At 36.7% G+C, this 19,084-nt stretch overlaps 2 protein-coding genes across 10 annotated transcripts; both read left to right on the top strand.

Moving 5' to 3' along the window:
• The first annotated feature begins 250 nt into the window (after positions 1 to 250).
• Positions 251 to 9,980, top strand: LOC130747364 (protein SEMI-ROLLED LEAF 2). 8 transcript variants are annotated; one of them, XM_057600282.1, is made up of 21 exons: positions 349 to 363; positions 475 to 731; positions 867 to 1,060; positions 1,725 to 1,799; positions 2,053 to 2,168; positions 2,373 to 2,487; positions 2,606 to 2,734; positions 3,189 to 3,236; positions 3,494 to 3,690; positions 3,784 to 3,980; positions 4,066 to 4,358; positions 4,430 to 4,579; positions 4,674 to 4,973; positions 5,186 to 5,335; positions 5,858 to 5,933; positions 6,283 to 6,410; positions 6,556 to 6,750; positions 7,540 to 7,680; positions 7,766 to 7,894; positions 8,018 to 8,236; positions 9,503 to 9,980. In XM_057600282.1, the coding sequence occupies exons 3-21, from the start codon at positions 926 to 928 to the stop codon at positions 9,650 to 9,652; spliced, it is 2,943 nt and encodes a 980-aa protein (XP_057456265.1). In that variant the 5' UTR covers positions 349 to 363; positions 475 to 731; positions 867 to 925; the 3' UTR covers positions 9,653 to 9,980. The 8 variants fall into 8 exon arrangements, with proteins under 8 accessions (XP_057456263.1, XP_057456262.1, XP_057456268.1 ...); XM_057600280.1 differs by lacking the exon at positions 475 to 731 and having other exon boundaries at positions 251 to 352; XM_057600279.1 differs by lacking the exon at positions 475 to 731 and having other exon boundaries at positions 263 to 363.
• Positions 9,981 to 11,617: 1,637 nt separating this feature from the next.
• Positions 11,618 to 19,058, top strand: LOC130747363 (ATPase family AAA domain-containing protein At1g05910). Of its 2 annotated transcripts, none has more exons than XM_057600277.1 (11): positions 11,618 to 11,788; positions 12,481 to 12,766; positions 14,136 to 14,246; positions 14,339 to 16,183; positions 16,272 to 16,460; positions 16,609 to 16,751; positions 17,345 to 17,590; positions 17,697 to 17,883; positions 18,039 to 18,104; positions 18,212 to 18,461; positions 18,588 to 19,058. In XM_057600277.1, the coding sequence occupies exons 2-11, from the start codon at positions 12,548 to 12,550 to the stop codon at positions 18,965 to 18,967; spliced, it is 3,636 nt and encodes a 1,211-aa protein (XP_057456260.1). In that variant the 5' UTR covers positions 11,618 to 11,788; positions 12,481 to 12,547; the 3' UTR covers positions 18,968 to 19,058. The 2 variants fall into 2 exon arrangements, with proteins under 2 accessions (XP_057456260.1, XP_057456261.1); XM_057600278.1 differs by having other exon boundaries at positions 11,620 to 11,788; positions 18,591 to 19,058.
• The last annotated feature ends 26 nt before the right edge of the window (positions 19,059 to 19,084 follow it).

Here is a 19,084-nt window from a genome sequence, read left to right as displayed (position 1 = left end):
AAATTGACAACATAGACTGCATTGGCTCATAGCTGTAACATAACAAGCAGTCAAAAAGAGAGAAAAGAAAAAAGAAAGCAAAACTTTCCCTTTTCATAATCCATCAAATTGCCCACCGTTGGCCCCTTTTCGGTGGCATAATCATTACTATATTGCAAATTTGCAATCATCCATAGTAATAATAAATAAATAATTAAATACACCAATAATTCTACTATATGCTAATATTAAAAAAATAAAACCTGTTATATAAACCTGCCATTTGCCACCACGACGCCGAAACATTTGCGCGTAAACGATCACGAAACGCAACCAAGTCATCGTGCAGTCAAGTTCTCAAACCACACCGACGGTGACGTTAGCGTTAGCAATTTTGATTTTCCATTATTAATTATTTTCTTTATTTATTTATTTATTTTTCTCACCAAATTGTTTGTATCATAATTGATAATTTCAATTTCATCGTTTTGATAGCAACTGAGAACGAAAACGTTGTTGTGGGTGGAACCAAAAAAAGGTTGTTTTGGATCGCCGTTAATGTTCAACTGAAAACCGCACAAATTGTCGGGGTAGTGATGAACCACGTGACCCCATTGCAATAATTCCCTCGTTTAATTTCCCTTTCAATCTGTTAAACCCTTCAATGCCGCAAAATTTTGTTCAGATCGCGATTGCAGAACCTTGATTCTGCAACAAAGTACTAGAGTTTGCTCTTGTTTGATTTTTTTTCTGTATGTCATTGTAGCTCAATCTCAAATTCTTAGCATGTAGTAATTCTGTTTCTTTTTTCAGCTTTGCTTTTAGTTTTTTGATAAACTTAGTGTGAATTTAAGTTGCTGTTTGTTGCTGGAATGTGAATTCTGCAGAGTGGATTGTTGTTTGTTAAGGAGATTTTGATTGTTCAAGGTTGTGATTCAGTAACAACATGGGGGTTATGTCCAGGCGGGTTGTGCCCGTCTGTGGCAACCTCTGTTGTATGTGTCCTTCCCTGCGAGCAAGCTCGAGGCAACCGGTCAAACGTTACAAGAAGTTGCTAGCTGATATTTTCCCTCGTAATCAGGTGCCATTTCCTAAACTATGCACCCGAGTACTGCAAAAATTTGCTATTAGTAGTACATTGATGATTACCCCCTTTTTCGATGCATACTATAGTAGTATCTTGATGTGTTGTTAAGCATCTCTTGGCTGCTGGTAATATTTGGTTGACTTTGAACTTTTATTGTTAAACTCAGCAACTATTCAGCCAATATATGATTGGTAACTCGTCAAGGCACGCGTACCCTAGTGAAAATTCTATGTTGATTGAGTAGTTATTTGTGAATATATGCATGAGATGGTTTTTAAGTTTTCTTGAGGCTGTTGCTTTATTGTTCAAATCATGCTTCTATAATCTCTACTACATGACTTCATTATGTAGTTTGTGATCTAGGTTTTGCATTTAATTAATCATTTCCTTTAGCTCTTTGACGGCTTTTGTTATTAATGATCTTAGGGTTCACCAGGGCTAGTCTTAGTAACTAGTGCTTCATTATGTAGCGAGTTGTAAGAATTTTTGGTTTTCTGAAAAAAATGGGTGCTAGGGGTCTTAATGATGAAACTTATTTTCTATTCTGGATTTCTGGTAAACATTATTGGAATTCAATAAATATTTTAAATTATTTGGACACTTTGTCTCTCCGCTGCTCTTCCCACCACCTGATGTGCATGATGGTTGTGTTTGGCAGGAGGCTGAACCTAATGACAGGAAAATTGGAAAGCTATGTGACTATGCTTCTAAGAATCCATTGAGAATTCCAAAGGTAATATTATTCTTGGAATCTTTTATTTTCTTTGTCACTTCTTGTTCAATTGCACCATGTAATCAAGACAGATTATGACTTGGTGGAGAGAATTAGGATAATGATTCTTTTGAGTCTTGAGAAACTATTTGCTTTGATTAATATGATAATATGGATTATGGTGAAACCGTTTCCTAGTGGAAGCTATCTTTGCCGGGGACAAAATCATTGGCTTCCATTCCAACTAAGTCTTTCTGGTGTTTTATCTTTACAGGTTACTGATAATTTGGAGCAAATATGTTACAAGGATTTGCGTAATGAAGTCTTTGGTTCAGTGAAAGTTGTCTTGTGCATATACAGGAAATTCTTATCGTCATGTAAGGAGCATATGTAAGTTTAATGGCATAAAAAGCTCCCGCTAATAGACTGTCGTCAATTCTGACTAATTCACTTCTGATGAGTATTCTTTGATTAAAGGGAAAAACTGGGGCTATACGATGAAGTTGTTATTCCATTGTTTTGTATTGTTGGATTGCCACATCTTTTTATTTCAACTATGTGATGATATTCAAGTAATGCTTCTAAATTTTGCAGGCCACTTTTTGCTGGTAGTTTATTAGAGATCATTCGGACTCTTCTAGAGCAAACTCGAACAGATGAAATCAGGATCTTAGGCTGCAACACTCTTATTGATTTTATAGATTGCCAGGTATTTGGTTAAACGTTTCATGTCATCTTTCTGACTTGTTGCAGTTAATATCACTCTTTTCCCACTTTTGTTTTTAATTGAATGTTTTTGCGGTCCTGACTTTTTAAGTTCAAAATAGACAGATGGAACATACATGTTCAACTTAGAGGGGTTTATTCCGAAACTGTGTCAATTGGCTAAAGAAGTGGGTGAAGATGAACGAGCTCTGCGTCTACGTTCAGCTGGATTACAAGCTTTATCGTATATGGTACCGATCCTTTCTGTGATTTGTTTGTTACTTACTTTTGGACATTGCATATGCATTTCCATAATTTGAGGGTCAAGGGCTTGAATTCTTTCTTTTTTGATCAAATACACACCAGAAACAGCACATTCAACTATTTTTGATGAATATGAACTCTCTGCGGAGGAATGGAATGTAAATTACAGGATGAGGAGAGGATAAACTTATGGTCCCTAGCAGTTTTAGTGATTAATGATCATGTTAAATGGTTGTTTAATTTAAGCTGTAGAAGGCTGGAAGCTTTGATTTTGCAAATGATCATAGGAGTTAGACATTTTGATAATTTGATGCATGCATAGAACTGGCTAATAGTTACCTTATTCACACCTCAGTATCCTTTTGTCATTTACCTTTTAGGCCTCTTATACCTTCTCTAGTTGATACCTTTTGCTCATTCCCCCTATGTTTTGTGTGCTAGGTGCGTTTCATGGGTGAGCACTCACATCTTTCCATGGATTTGGACGAAGTGAGTATTATTTCCGTACTTTTACTGTTTTAGTTATTGTTCAATGATACAAGAAGTGATATAAACGAAAGAGCTGCTTTTATTGTCGAAGTTTGGTTTGTTTTTTGATCTATTTATTATTCCAAAATTTGAATCAAAACTCAGGTGATGAATTTTTGGGGCTAGCTTGCACTTGTGGCAACAGAGTTTCTTTTTCCCCACCAAATCTAATTATTTCCTTTCTTTTTTGTGACCTTGGTGTGTGGGCTCTGAAATAGATTATGTCAGCGACCTTGGAGAATTACATGAGCCCCCAATCTGTCTCCAAGCCTTCCAAGGAACATAAACTGAATTCAGAGTCTGACGACCAGTTAGTACAAGAATTTTCTAAAGAAGAGGACCACTCTTTACCGGTTATCACTAATAAGGGTCCTTTGTCAATGAAAATTGTGACAGGAACTGAGATTGATATGTTGTATGTCTTACTTAACTCTTCTCTCCCAACATTTATTTTAAAGCAAAATAGTTATCATTCAAAATAGCCCTTATGTGATTACCACTTTTGTAGGGATACCTCTAAAGATCCTACATATTGGTCCAAGGTTTGCTTGTATTATATGGTAAAATTGGCAAGGGAAGGAACAACTCTGCGACGTGTCCTTGAACCTCTTTTTCATCATATTGATACTCAAAATCAATGGTCTTCTGAAAAAGGAGTGGCTGCTCGTATTTTGATGTATTTACTATCTCTTTTAGAAGAATCAGGTAGCCCAAATTTAGTGAATAATTTTCCTAAGAAAGTGAAATCTCTCTCCAATTTCAGTGTAATTGATTGTCTTTTGCACACCAGGAGATAAATCCCATCTTCTGTTGTCCACTTTGGTCAAGCACTTGGATCATAAGAATGTTGCCAAGCAGCCTATTCTTCAAATTAATATTATCAACACTACAACACAACTTGCACAAAATGCGAAGCAACAGACTTCAGTTGCAATAATTGGTGCTATATCTGATCTCATTAAACACTTACGGAAGTGCCTGCAATACTCATCTGAAGCTTCAAGCATTGGAAACAATGGGTATAAGTTAAATGCTGAACTTCAATCTGCCTTAGAAATGTGTATATTACAACTTTCAAACAAGGTATGCATAACATTTTGTTTGTCTCCCATACTTCATTTTGCTTCCACTATATAACATTTTGAGAATAACAGGTTGGAGATGTAGGACCCATTCTTGATTTGATGGCTGCAGTGTTGGAGAATATCTCGAATACTACCACTATAGCAAGAACAACAATCTCCGCTATATATCAAACTGCAAAATTAATCACATCCATTCCTAATGTTTCATATCACAAGAAGGCAAGTATTCTCACTTTGACGGGAAATGGGCTTTTCTATATGCTCAGCTCTAATAAAACTGCTAAACTTTTGGGTAATCTTTTGTTATTTCCAGGCTTTCCCTGATGCCTTGTTTCATCAATTGCTCATGGCAATGGCTCATCCTGACCATGACACCCGAATTGGGGCACATAGTGTATTCTCTATTGTGCTTATGCCATCTCTGTTCTCTCCCCGTTTAGATAAGAAAACAAAGATGGCTCAGAAGGTACCGAGTGAAAGTTTGTCCATTCAGCATGAAAGCTTTTTAGAAGCACCTGAGGAAGGAAAGGCAGTAGTAGGTATCAGTGGGAAATATGCAGTTCATCCATGTCGCGGTTACAGCTTTCCTTGTGCTCTAACTGATGTAAAAGATGTATGATATTTTTTGTCACCCTTTAGTCTAACATATTAATTTAATATCTCATTGTTAATTGTATTAGTAGACATGCATACTTCAGTTATATTACTAATATTAGGCAGTGCTTCCGTTAGTTTGGATTTTCAATTTTCTTTTTCCATTAGAGGGGATCTAGATATTTCTTTTCTGTAATTGCTAATCAAATATTACATGTCTTAATCTCACAGGAATTAAGTTCTTTTCGGTTAAGCAGTCACCAAGTGAGCCTATTGCTTTCTTCAATCTGGGTTCAGGCAACATCAATGGAAAATAGCCCTGCAAATTTTGAAGCAATGACTCATACTTATAGCATTGCTTTATTGTTCACTCGTTCAAAGGTGAGATTGGTACAACACATGCCTGGGTTCATAAGATTCATAATCAGTAAAGACAATACACATTTTCATTCATTTCTATAACTGTTAATTACTTATAAGTTATAACAATCTACATTTTCAATTGCCACTTTACATTTATAGCTGACTATTGTCTCTTACTCTTGTGTTGAGTTGCTACAAAGCAGCCTAGTTCCTATTCTTAAGATTGCAATTTGAACACTTCTACCCGATCAGTTTCAACATATTATTTCTGTATTATTGGCCTGTAAATTTTTCCACGGTTGTTGCAAGCAAACTTATTCTTGTATGGACAAAGCTACACATGAGCATTTCAATTTGATATGAAATTGTCACCAGTGTTTAGTGGTGGTGGTGGCCAGCATTTTGACTGTTTTAATCCTTCCAGAATGAAACATAAGTATTTTCATAATATGTTTTATTTATTCTGGTAGCTTTTGAAACCAACTAATATTATCTAATAGTATTGTCTAAGTTCATGATGATGTAAATTGCTTTCCTCAGACGTCCAGTTATATGGCTTTAGTAAGATGTTTCCAACTGGCAATCTCCCTCATGAGCATCTCTCTGGACCAAGAAGGTGAGTTAAACATATAAATGATTTTTTTATCTTGTCATCTTGAAGTGCTATCTTCCTAAGTCCAATTAATTTCTATGTCAACTTCGTTTGGAATTATTATCAATCACCTTTCTAGCATAGTATGTGGCCTTCTGGATAATTTTGTGGAATTTGTTTTACTTTATAATACAAGTAATCAAATACAGATTCCCATTCTTGATTCACAAAATTTCCCGGCTTGTTATTCTAAAACTTTGTATTCATCTTTATCTGTAATGCTATAAAAGCTCTTTTATGGCTTAAACTACTTAGATAGTTTTTTTCTCTTGCAAATTTTCTGACATGTTTATTCTCTACGTGTCTGTTAAAGGAGGTTTACAACCATCTCGCAGGAGGTCTCTTTTTACCTTGGCATCGTACATGCTTATATTCTCTGCTAGGGCAGGCAATTTCCCAGAGCTAATTCCAAAAGTGAAAGCATTCTTAACAAAGTCAACTGTTAGTTTCTTCCCCTAACAACTTATCTTGATCCCCATTACATGTCCTCGTTATTCAGCTTCCAAATCAAAATTTATTGTTATTATCTGTTTGCTTTTTCTTTAATTAATTATTAGCTAAAATGATTAGTCTTGCAAATCCACAGGTAGATCCTTTTCTTGAGTTGGTCGATGATGTCAGACTGCAGGCTGTTAATATCGAATCAGATAATGTAATTTATGGATCTCAGGAAGATGATTTTGCTGCTATGAAGTCACTTTCAGCATTAGAGTTGGATGACAGGCAGTTGAAAGAGACTGTATTATCGTGCTTCCTGACTAAATTTTCAAAATTATCAGAGGTAATACATATTATTTCCCTTTTGCTTGGATTCATGATTGGGACTTGTCTAGGGTCAGGTTGGAATGCTATGAAGTAGGCACTACTGTATTTCAGTTTTCCACTTTTTAGCACATCAATCAGTAAAAATCACATTAAAATTGGTAAACGGTGAATTTTATGCTCAAGCTCCACAAATGAGTTTAAGATGGTTGAGTGCCATTTTGGAAGTGGAGATGTTGATAGAATATCAACTAGCTTTAAATTCTCACGACAAATTATGACAAGGGGGGCCACAACCTTACCATAGAATGAACTAGTATTAACATAACTTTTGTTTCAAGGATAGTTTATAAACTAGCTTTATGTTATCACTTATCAGTTATCACCAGAAATTATGATCGGGCCTCAACCGTACCATAGAATGAGTTAGTAACATTAGTAACCAATAAACAAGGGAGTGCATTGTTTTATCCCAGATTGAAAAGCTAATGTGTCCAGCTTACTTGAGCTGACAAGGAATATTGTGATATGCAACAGGCCAACAGCTTATTGGCTGCTTTAGGTTAAAGTTATTCTATTTGAATTTGTATGCTGTATGTGTCTCGTCTGTTCATGAACAAACATTCATTTCAGAAACTATCTATAAACCAGCCTTATTCTTTGCAAAATGCAAAGAGATACTTGCAAAATTTATATTCAGTGTATGCATGATTTGGAATGTCACGAAAAAATGTGGTGGAATTGCTTGCAAAGGAACGTGTGAGTAGTGGGTAAGAGGAAATAACATTATTTTTTTGTTATTAACCAGGATGAGTTGTTTAGCATAAAGGAACAACTTGCGCAGGGGTTTTCCCCTGATGATGCATATCCATTGGGACCTCCTTTGTTTATGGAGACACCAAGGCCATGTTCTCCACTTGCTCAGATTGAGTTCCCAGATTTTGACGAGGTAAAATTCCCCAAAATTGCACCTGTAATTAAGTGGCTCTTGAAAACTTCTACGAGTTACTAGTTCTGTTATGGTTTGTTTCCAGATTATGGGTCCGGGAGCTTTGATGGATGAAGAGACCGGGTCTGAACCAAGTGGAAGTCAGTCAGATCACAAATCATCACTATCTATTAATAACCTGGACGTTTTAAGTGTCAATCAACTCTTAGAATCGGTAAATTTTGATCTGGCTGTATGATTATATTTTACATAAAATTTTCATACTTTTGTTGGAGAGTGGAGACTGTTTATTCTTTTGTTAAAGATACTAATACCATGGGGGTTATTGTATGGATAGGTTTTGGAAACCGCACGACAAGTGGCCAGTTTCCCCATTTCCTCAACTCCTGTACCTTATAACCAAATGAAGAACCAGTGTGAGGCACTTGTTATGGGGAAGCAACAAAAGATGTCAGTTATTCACAGTTTCAAACACCAGCAGCAGCAGCAGCAGGAGACTAGGGCTATAGTTCTTTCAAGTGAGAATGAAATAGAAGTCTCCCCTCTACCAATTAAGGTTAGTGCCTTTTTACCAAGAAAGTTTAAATTTTCAGCAAAAGAATAGTATATTGTGAAAGAATAAATTTCATCTATTTGACATTCGATTGGTTATACTGGTAATTGATTATTTGGAGTATTTACTGTCTTGATAAAGTGTTTAGGTATCAAATCGTCTTTATCAAATATGGAAGTCAAGTCTCCCACAGACCTAAACGCAGCATACACTCATTTATGTGAGAGAAATACTAGCAATGCACTCTTTTAATGAGCTCTTTAACACACTGCCTATGATTGCTCAAATTTTTAGAAGTCATCACATTTTTCTGAAGTGATCAATTTCGAGGCAAATTTGTTGACTTTTCAAAAATTAGACAAATCATATGTAGTAGTATATTAAAGAGTGTGTTACTACTTGCTAGTATTCAGGGACGGATCCAGAAATTTGATGTAGTGAGGGCAATATATAAATATAAATTCGTAATAAAAAAAATTAACATATACTATTAGAAGTGGAGGAATTTTTTTTACCAAAGGAAACACAAGTGAAGACATTTTCTCCCAAATGAGCCATCAAAAACCACATACTTTTACTACTCAAGTGAGGGCACTTAACAATGTGAGACACAAGTGAGGGCATTTAGCAATGTGAGACATAAGTGAGTGCAATTTTTATCAAATGAGTCATAAAAAACCATACTTTTACTACTCAATTTTTTTTCTAATGTATTTTTTCTAAATTCAAGTGAGGGCCCTCATAATGCTCTACTTGCATCCGTCTCTGCTAGTATTCCTCGTTGTCAGATTAGAGTAAAGGATATTTCCGCTTGAATATTATTATTACCACAGTAGCCTATCTGCTGAATCAGGATTCACAGCAATGATTAAAAAAAATGGCATAAATGTTTTTTGCCCTTATCAAATTGACAACATTTTATTTTTAGTCCCTATTAAAGTTATTCGGTTTTAGTCCTTCAGAAAATACTAAAGTCATTAGGACTGAAACCACTTGTTTAATCTTCAACATTTGATGCTCTTACCTTTATTTTGTTAGCTTGCCTTTGCCCTCGTAGACACAAGCTAACAAAATAAGGATTGGAACTTCAATACTCTCAGTATCTTTTGAATCTTAGTAACCGGTTTTATCATTAAAAAGAAATCAGTAGCTCCAATGATGAATTTGGAGAGCGTTTGAAGATATACTGTAGGTGTATATTTGTTTATTTTGTACAAATTGCTTAAACTAAACGGTCATATATTTGCATGTATGCCATTCATTGTGTAGACACTGGAGTATTCAGAAGGTGATATGAAGTTGGTGTGTCAAGAGCAATTTCAAGCACGCCCCTGTTCATATGACTACAGACAGCAAAATTCATTCAGACTACCACCAGCAAGCCCCTACGATAAATTCTTGAAAGCTGCTGGATGCTAAGGGTACACGATTGTGTATGCAACTATATATATATATATAGTGTTGTTGGTGGGTTGTCTTTGTCTCGTTCCCAGTCAAGTTGACCATTTTTTCATTCATTGAGTTGATTAAACTGGTTGTTTCTTTAGCTGCTTCCTTCATGCCCAGGTGTGTAAAATCAATGTGCAGCACCAGCACATTCTTTTCTTTTTCTTTTTGTCGGGGCAGGACCATGTTTCTATCAATCAAGTGTATGGTTTTAATCGGCAAATTGTCATGGTACTTGTCAAATATGTAAAGGTATTTATTTCGTTTAGTTAGCATTAGCAAATAGCAATGTTTTCACCAAGAGGGTGTGCGTTTCTAGTCCTATCAGTGCACATTTCAAGGCAGTTTGAACATGGTTTTGATGGATTCATGCCTCTTATGTTGTTGTTGGAGCCAATGCGCTTTAGGCCAACTCGAAGTTAAATACTTATTCATTCACGAAAGTGCATTGCTTTGAAAATTGAAACCAATGGGTTTGACCGGTTTGATAGGAAACTATTCAGGTGTCCGAATTGTTTAAGAAAAATTAGCAGAACATAAGACTGGTGAGAATCAGTTAAAAAACATGTTAAAACAAGTTGATCTTGTCAAAATTTCAATTAGAAAGTAGTACATTTCTACTAGATAATAGTTCAATGGCAATTTATAAATAAATTTAAATTATAAATTTTATAATAATTACGTTTGGGTTTTATGTTAAGGAAATCACATTATCAACTCCTTTTATTCAATATAATTTTTTTTTCTAGAATATGAGTTTAATAAATACATCAGTGCTTCACCCCATTTTTTTTTGTTACAAGAGGAAAAGTAACAATACTACAAAAAAAAAGCTAGCTAAAAGAGTCCAAATAAAGAGAGGCTAGAGCAAAGGGAGGTGGATCCTTGGACGCTCCCATTGCTTCACTCCATCTCCCATTGCTTCACCCCATTTGATAATTGATGTTTTTATAAATTTAAAATATGATTAAAAAATATAATTATATTTAAAATATAATGAAATAACAAGTATATTATTGATAAAATAAGTAGACCGATTTTCTTTTAAACAACTTTTTTTTTTGAATCATTGAAACAAGTTAACAAGTACAAATCGTGTGCGGAAGCTCATGCGCTGCGTGATGGACTTCGGTTGGCTTCGGGAGAAAGGATTCCGTAAAATCGTTTGTGAATCAAGACAACTTAGAGGTGGTTAAGGCAGTGCAACAAGGTGGCAGCCTGGACGCCCATGTTCATTGACAGATTCTGAGTGACATTCGTGAGCTTCTAAACAGGAACTGGCGTGTGGAGCTTGGGTGGGTGGCTCGTGAGGGAAATATGGTTGCGGATTGGCTTGCAAAATAAGGCTCTCTTCTCCCTTTATCTGGTTTTAAGGTGGTTGAGACTACTCCACCTGGGTTAGGGCTCCTTCTCTTGAAGGATTCCCTTCTTTTTGTTATTTTCTGATGTATCAAATAAATAAAAAAGTTAACAAGTACAATTGCATTGTATGAATCTTTACGTAAATTAATTATAATAAATACAACAATGCTATTCAACACGATATTAAGGAGCACGATTATCAAAACTGATCAATCAGAATTGATGAAAATAAAAGGGGAGGAGACAAAACAACACTAGTCGTGTGGTTTTGACGACCTGCTAGTCGTGCTAATAAGCATTTCCCTAATAAATAAACTTAACCCTTTTAACTAAGTGAATAAACATATTTAAAACTTGAATAAAATGATAAAAAAAACATTACTCATTGTGTGAGTTTTCAAAAAATAGTGATTGGGTCATGTACTCATGCCATATTCATAAACGGATCCAATGTGGGTATATGTTTACGGACCCGGGTTCAACAGAAAACAAAAAGAGCGTTTTTTTTGCATCTAAAAGGTGCGAGTGCGAGTACCAAAAAATAAAAAAAGCGAGGGAAGAAGAAAAATAGTGAAACACCACTAATAAACAGAACAGAAGGGTTTTGGTTTGGACTGAGAGTTGAGACTGTGAGAGGAAAACAAAAACAGCGTTGCGTTTCATCTCCTTCATTCTTCAACCTTCTTCTCTGAAACCCTAACCTAACCTCCCTTCACACACACACTTTCATTCATTCTTCTCGATCAGGTTCGTTCTTCATTCTCATTCTCTCTCATCGTTTCGCTTTTCACTCTCTCTCTTCCCAATCTTGTTCTCGAAATCCACACCGAAACTCAATTTCACACTGATCACTGTTTTCCCCTTCAAATCTACTCTGCAATTTCCTCCTCGTTTGTTTCCTCCGCTTCACTCGAAAACCTAGCCTCTGTACTGTACTGTTTTTTATTTATTAATTTTATGATAAATCATGAATGCAGTGTTGGTTTTTGGTTTAATTTCATACTTGCATGTTAGATCCTTTTACCTGTAATCACGTGGAATGTTGTAATTTGTGATTCTTCATATTTATCTAGTTTTAGTTCCTAAATCTTCCTCAATCCTCAACATGTTGGACTTCTCAGAGTTCCATAGAGCATGGAAAAGTCCTGATTGTTAAACACGCATTCGATGCCGTTAAAATGCTTTAATGCAGAAGAAAATATCCAGGAATAACTAGCCTAGTGGTGTTTGACTGTTTTCTTATTAGCTTGTAATCTATGTTTAACTGTTTCGTGCTTACGAATTCCATGACGTCGTCAAAATGCTTTAACGCAGAACAAATTATCCACGAGTAACTAGCGTATCGGTGTTTTTTTATGTGCCTTTAATATATGTTAGCCTTGGCTCAGTGCTTTGGGTTTCAAATTTAATGTAGACTCTGGTTCTGCTGGCTTCTGCAGGTGTGATTGACCGGGATATGCTGATCGTGTGATTTTTTTTTTCAAATTATAAAGTTAGTGTTTTTTAATGTATCCCAAAAGGCCTAGCCAAGATAGCCCTGCTGCTGGGCCGGTGCGCACAAGTGATAGGATCAAGTCGAGGCCAAATGTTTATGGCCGGCCCTTCTTATATTACAACTCAAATCTTAGGCGTTCTAGGAAAACCAAGATCAAGACAAGGACTGCTGCTTCGCAGATTGCTAAGATATTGCGGCCAGGAAATCGGAAAGCACATGATTCAAATAATGTATGTATCTCCCTTTTAAATAATGTCAAGAAGCATGGTTGTTTATGAAGATGGCTAGCTATTTTATTGCTTAATTTGCTTAGATCTTACATGTAATAAATCTTGGACTATGAGGCATGTTACTGTATTCGCAATTCGCATCATGCATTCTTGCCGCACTAAGTCAATTTTTGGATATACGGATATCAATGGAATTATTGATAACATTTTGTTATTCATCAAAACTTGAGTGAAGCAACGACAACCAAAGTTTTCTGTCACTAAGTAGGGTCTGTTACACGGAACATATGACGCCAGTTTAAGTATTTTCCTAAAGATTGTGTATTTTATTTCTGACACAATTTAATTCAATCACTAAATTTCAATCAGAAAAACATTTATTTGCATTTTTTCAATTTAACTTTATTTTATTAAAATTAGCAAGTTGATTGAGCCTGTTGTTAGAAAACTATATCTTAAACTGCTTCTATTTGACATTTTCCTGCTTCTGTACTGACCGGTAATTTTGATCAGAGATTGAGCTTTTCATTTTCCTCTTACTTTTACATATATCTCAAAATTCCTGTCTTTTGTTAACCTCAATGGTAGAGGAGCTGATGAACCTGCTTTGGTTCTTTCCATTGTTATTCTTGGCTTGACTGCTGGCTTTGATCTTTGGATCCATCTGCTTCTTATACATGTAAATCCTTATTCCGTTTTACTGATTCTCCGCTGACCAGTTCAAAATGTTTCTCTATCTGCCTCTTTCTCTCAATTATCAAAGTTATCACTAACTCAATGCTTTTGTTTGGGTACTTGATACTATCAAACAAATGATCTACCTACAGATTTGTTGGCCTCATAAGGCTCCTTCCCTTGATGCTTAGGTTGAGTCTTCAGACGAATCATTATCTTTTATTACTCCCACAAAGTTGTTTTAAAGGCTAGCAAATTGTGCCTCAATAATATTCTTCTCCGTACATCTTTTATACTCAAAGGGTTTAGGTGGATCAGATTCAGAATCCCATCCCCATCAATAAATTTGTTTGTCCCCGTGGAGTGAGTTTAGATTGTTACTAACTAGCATGAAGATCATTAACCTCAGCTTCACTGGATATGATTGCGTATACAGATAGTACAGTAGTTTTCTGTCCATCGTTGTTTTGTCCTTTTGACATCTTTGATGGATGCAACTAAATGTTTTTGACGATTTGTTATAATTTATCGAAAAGACTGAGAAAGCGAGCTTACCAAGTAAAAAGAGTGGATTGCTTATAAATATAGTCATGCCATTTGCTGAAATTGATCAGATGATAAGATTAATTCTTCCAGTTTATTATATGGGACATTTTAAATCTCTGAGTTGTGTTATCTGTGCCGCCATTCACAGTCCGGCTCTGTCAAAGGCTCTGCCAACCTTCGGCGCTCAACTAGGAAGAGAAAAGCTAATTTGCATTTTCAAGATTTCACAGACAGCTCTGGAGAGGATGAAGACTTAATGGTGAGATATTATATGCTGTTAAATGTCATATATTTTGGTGATAAGGTTGAATTATCTGTAATTTTGACTGAATTTATGTGGCCATATTTCAGAGACCCACATATCGACAATTGAGAAACCGGATTAACAAGGTCAGTCGGAATGATTTAATGTCTTCTAAGCGCAAAAGAACAGTGGAGACTAATGCAAGACCTCTACGTGAAGGTTTACGACCTCGTCGTTCAAAGGATGCTGCAAGAAAACAAATAATTTTAGAGTCAGATGATGAGCAAAACCTTTCAGAAGACAAGGTTGAACAAGATGAAGCAGAAAATGGAAATGATGTCGAGGAAAATGATGCAGATGATGGTGAAAATGAGGATGAGGGAGATGCTGAGGGTGAAGATGAAGGAGAGGATGAAGGTGATGAAGATGGTGATGATGAAGAGGGTGAAGATGAAGGAGAGGATGAAGGTGAGGAAGAACAGGATGGAAGAAGGCGCTATGATCTGCGAAATCGTCCTGATGTCCGCAGGTTCTCTATGGATGAAGGGAAGGCCCAGCCAAGATCTCCTAGAAGAGTATTGCATCAAGGTATGGGAACTAAGGTCAGCAGGGATGTAAGAAAGGGTGGATCACGAGTTCATAAGCGTCACCGCTCAGCTAGACTTGAAGATTCTGATGACTCCCTTCTCGTGGATGAGTTGGACCAAGGCCCTGCTATTCCATGGGGGCGAGGTGGCAGTAGATCTGGCCCACCTTTTCTTTTTGGGGGCTTGGACACGCATGGAACAACAACATGGGGATTAAATCTTGCTGCATCAGGTTGGGGTCATCAGGCTGATGCTTTGGCTTCTCTAACATCTGGGATTCAAACTGCTGGGCCAAGCTCTAAAGGAGGGGCAGATATTCAACCCTTACAGATTGATGACAGTGTTAGTTTTGATGATATAGGTGGGCTCTCTGAATACATTGATGCTCTAAAGGAAATGGTTTTCTTTCCATTGTTGTATCCAGATTTTTTTGCAAGTTACCACATAACTCCACCTAGGGGTGTGTTGTTGTGCGGGCCCCCTGGCACAGGGAAAACATTAATTGCAAGAGCTTTGGCTTGTGCTGCTTCAAAAGCTGGACAAAAGGTTAGCTTTTACATGCGCAAAGGAGCGGATGTGCTAAGCAAGTGGGTTGGTGAGGCTGAAAGACAGTTGAAACTACTCTTTGAGGAAGCACAAAGGAATCAGCCTTCTATTATCTTCTTTGATGAAATAGATGGACTTGCACCTGTGAGGTCTAGCAAGCAAGAGCAAATTCACAATTCCATTGTGTCCACTTTGCTTGCTTTGATGGATGGTCTTGATTCCCGTGGACAAGTTGTTTTAATTGGAGCTACCAATAGGATTGATGCCATTGATGGAGCCTTGCGACGTCCTGGTAGATTTGATCGTGAGTTTAACTTTTCCTTGCCTGGTTGTGAGGCACGTGCTGAAATATTAGGCATCCATACTCGTAAGTGGAAGCATCCTCCTTCAAAGGAACTGAAAGGGGAGCTTGCAGCTAGCTGTGTAGGTTATTGTGGTGCGGATCTAAAGGCTCTCTGTACTGAAGCTGCCATCCGTGCTTTCCGTGAAAAATATCCACAGGTTTACACAAGTGATGACAAATTTCTCATAGATGTTGATTCTATCAAGGTAGAAAAGTATCATTTTATTGACGCAATGTCTACAATTACTCCTGCTGCTCATAGGGGAGCTATTGTGCACTCTAGGCCATTGTCTCTAGTAGTTCAACCTTGTCTTCAGAGACATTTAGAGAAAACTATGAGCATCATATCTGATATTTTCCCTCCAGTATCTGTTGCATCAGAGTTGACCAAACTTTCAATGCTTTCATATGGGTCTGCAATTCCACTTGTGTATCGGCCTAGACTTCTACTTTGTGGCGGTGAAGGTACAGGGCTGGTAATTATCTTGGAACCTTTTAATATTATTGAAAGTTTTGCTTCACAACAACTGAATACTGAATATACTTACTGATCTAGTTTAACAGGATCATCTTGGGCCTGCTGTTTTACATGAACTGGAAAAATTTCCTGTACATTCATTAGGACTTCCATCACTTCTGTCAGATCCTAGTGCTAAGACACCGGAGGAGGCATTGGTACATATATTTGGTGAAGCAAGAAGAACAACACCATCAATTCTCTATATATCGCAGTTTGATGTTTGGTGGGAAACTGTGAGTGCATATCTTAGTTATTTGTGAATATGTTTGCTAGATGAACTGATATGCATGCTCAAAATTTGCTTCTCAGTCGGAGAGGTTTCCTAATATTGTATTGCTACATGTTTGTGGACTGGTTTTGATTGGTTTATCAATCTTGCAGGCTCATGAACAGCTCAGAGCTGTTCTCTTGACTCTTTTAGATGAATTGCCATCTGACTTACCTATCCTACTACTTGGGACAACCTCAGTTACACTTGTGGAAGTTGACGAAGTGCCCACTTCAGTCTTCCCTCATCGCTCAGTGTACGATTGATATAATTTACAGGAAATATTTGATTTGAGTTTCACGGCAATTTTATTCTTTAAACCAATTTGGTTCTATACAATTACTTTGTTCTAAATGGATGGTATTGTATGGTGGAAATTAGCAATAACATGGCTCAACAAGAATGTGTTTTTGTTTAGAAAAATAAATCTTATGTTTGTTGATGTGGAGCAGATGTTTTGGGAAGCTTTTCTTTCTTTTTTTCAATCTAAGTTCCTGATTAATTTTTCTCAACATCGAACTATATTGAAAAATAGACCAAAAGTCTACCACATTACTGTCCATGCATCTCCTCGCTATTAAATGTATTTCAGATGGCTAAGCAATCGGTAAAAATCTCATCATTGCAAAATGCTAATGTTTCTGATCCGTATTTAGTGCCATTTTTCTTTACCCGAGTTTCTATAGTTGGTTGTTCTCACAAATTTTTGAATAATAATTGTAGGTTTAAAGGTCAAAGTTGAAAGTGTCTAAGAATATCAGTTCATCATTATTCTATAAATCTGGAAATTTATTCATGCATGAGTGTTGGTTTCTGGTTATATGCTCACCCTCTTTTCCTTTTGGACAGTTATCAAGTGAACTTGCCATCTACTGAAGATAGGACTTTATTTTTCGATCGTTTAATAGAAGCTGCCATGTCAGTACTGTTAGAGGGAATCAGCAAGAAATCCCAAGATACAAGATGCCATTCTGAACTTCCGAAGGCTCCAAAATTGGTGAGTGGTCCAAAGGTGTCCGAGCTAAAAGCAAAGGTGGAAGCTGAGCAACATGCACTTCGTAGATTGCGAATGTGTCTTAGGGATATTTGCAACCGGTATGTTAATATATGTTTAATGTACAATTTTTTGCTTTACTTGCATATCAACTTTAATTATGTTAATCTCTTTCTCTCTCTCAGTATGTTTTTGTCTGTTTTGCAGGATATTATATGACAAACGATTTAATGCGTTCCATTTTCCAGTGTCTGATGAAGATGCACCTAATTATCGCTCAATCATACAGAACCCAATGGACATGGCTACTGTCTTGCAACATGTTGATAATGGCCACTATATCACATGTGCTGCATTCCTGCAGGACATTGATCTTATTGTTTCCAATGCAAAGGCATGTATCTAGTGCCTAATTGGTTTTTTTTTTTTTTTTAATTTTTGGTTGGGTTGGGTCCTATGTGTGTGCTTGTGTGTGACTTGGAGAATGCTTGATACAATACTTCAATATTTAAATCATGTAACAACTTTGATCTTTCTTTTGCAACTCAGACTTACAATGGAGAGGACTACAATGGTGCTAGGATTGTTAGTAGAGCTTGTGAACTCCGTGATGCGGTGAATAGACTTTCTTTTGTCTTAACTTTTACATTGCTATGTTTTTTATGTTGACCATTATTGTCTGGAAAATGCGTCTCACTTACTCTTTTTATTACTTTTTTCAGGTGCAGGGGATGCTCTCACAGATGGATCCAGCACTGGTTGCATACTGTGACAAGATTGCTAGCGAAGGTGGTCCAGTTCATTTGCCTGATGAGTTAAGAGATTCTACATTTCCTGTTACTCCTGTGGTTCAACTAGGTACTGCTACTACCAGAATGAGTGCTCGACTTCGTCATGTCCAACCAGAGGTTAACATGGATAAGAGTTATGAAGCACTGAAGCGGACTAAGAAGACAAGCGATTTTCCTGCAGGTATAAAATGGCTATGCAGTATATGATTTCTCTCTCAATGGAAATCAGTTGTAATGCAAATGGTTTTTTTGATAAGCTTCCATTTCAAATGCTGATTGTTAGTTTTTTCTTTTTCTGTTTTTTAAGCAGAAGACAAATCACAGGAAGAGTCAATACCATCAAAGTCCTCCCAGGAGCATCAGACAAGTGACATGGATTCTGAACGGCCGGAACCTGTAACCATTGATGGAAATTCAAACGGAACTGGAACAAATAGCTTTGCTGATGATAGCAGCCTTAATGATGTCACAATGCTTGATGATGAATTTTCAAGCCAAGTGGAGTCCGTCAAGCAGCATTTTGTTAAGCGCAGTGAAAATTACAGCCTTCCACAGCTTGAAAGGATTTACACGAGAATCATGAAGGGTGTATTCGAAACCAAAGAAAAAGGAATGAATGATGATGATATTAAAACTTCAGTTGTGAGGTTTTTGTTGAAATTTGTAGAGGATGATGCAAATTTCTGACTAATATGGGTTTTCCCTCCCCCTCAATGAAGGAAAGATTTTACTGTAAAGTCGGGATTTTTTAATTTCAATGTTATTTTATTGAGTACAAGAGTTCCTTTCCTCCCTTTTTCCCTG

This window comes from Lotus japonicus, chromosome 3 (genome assembly GCF_012489685.1).
Source record: "Lotus japonicus ecotype B-129 chromosome 3, LjGifu_v1.2".
Classification (NCBI taxonomy): Eukaryota; Viridiplantae; Streptophyta; class Magnoliopsida; order Fabales; family Fabaceae; genus Lotus; species Lotus japonicus.
This window is presented reverse-complemented; position numbering and strand designations above follow the sequence as displayed.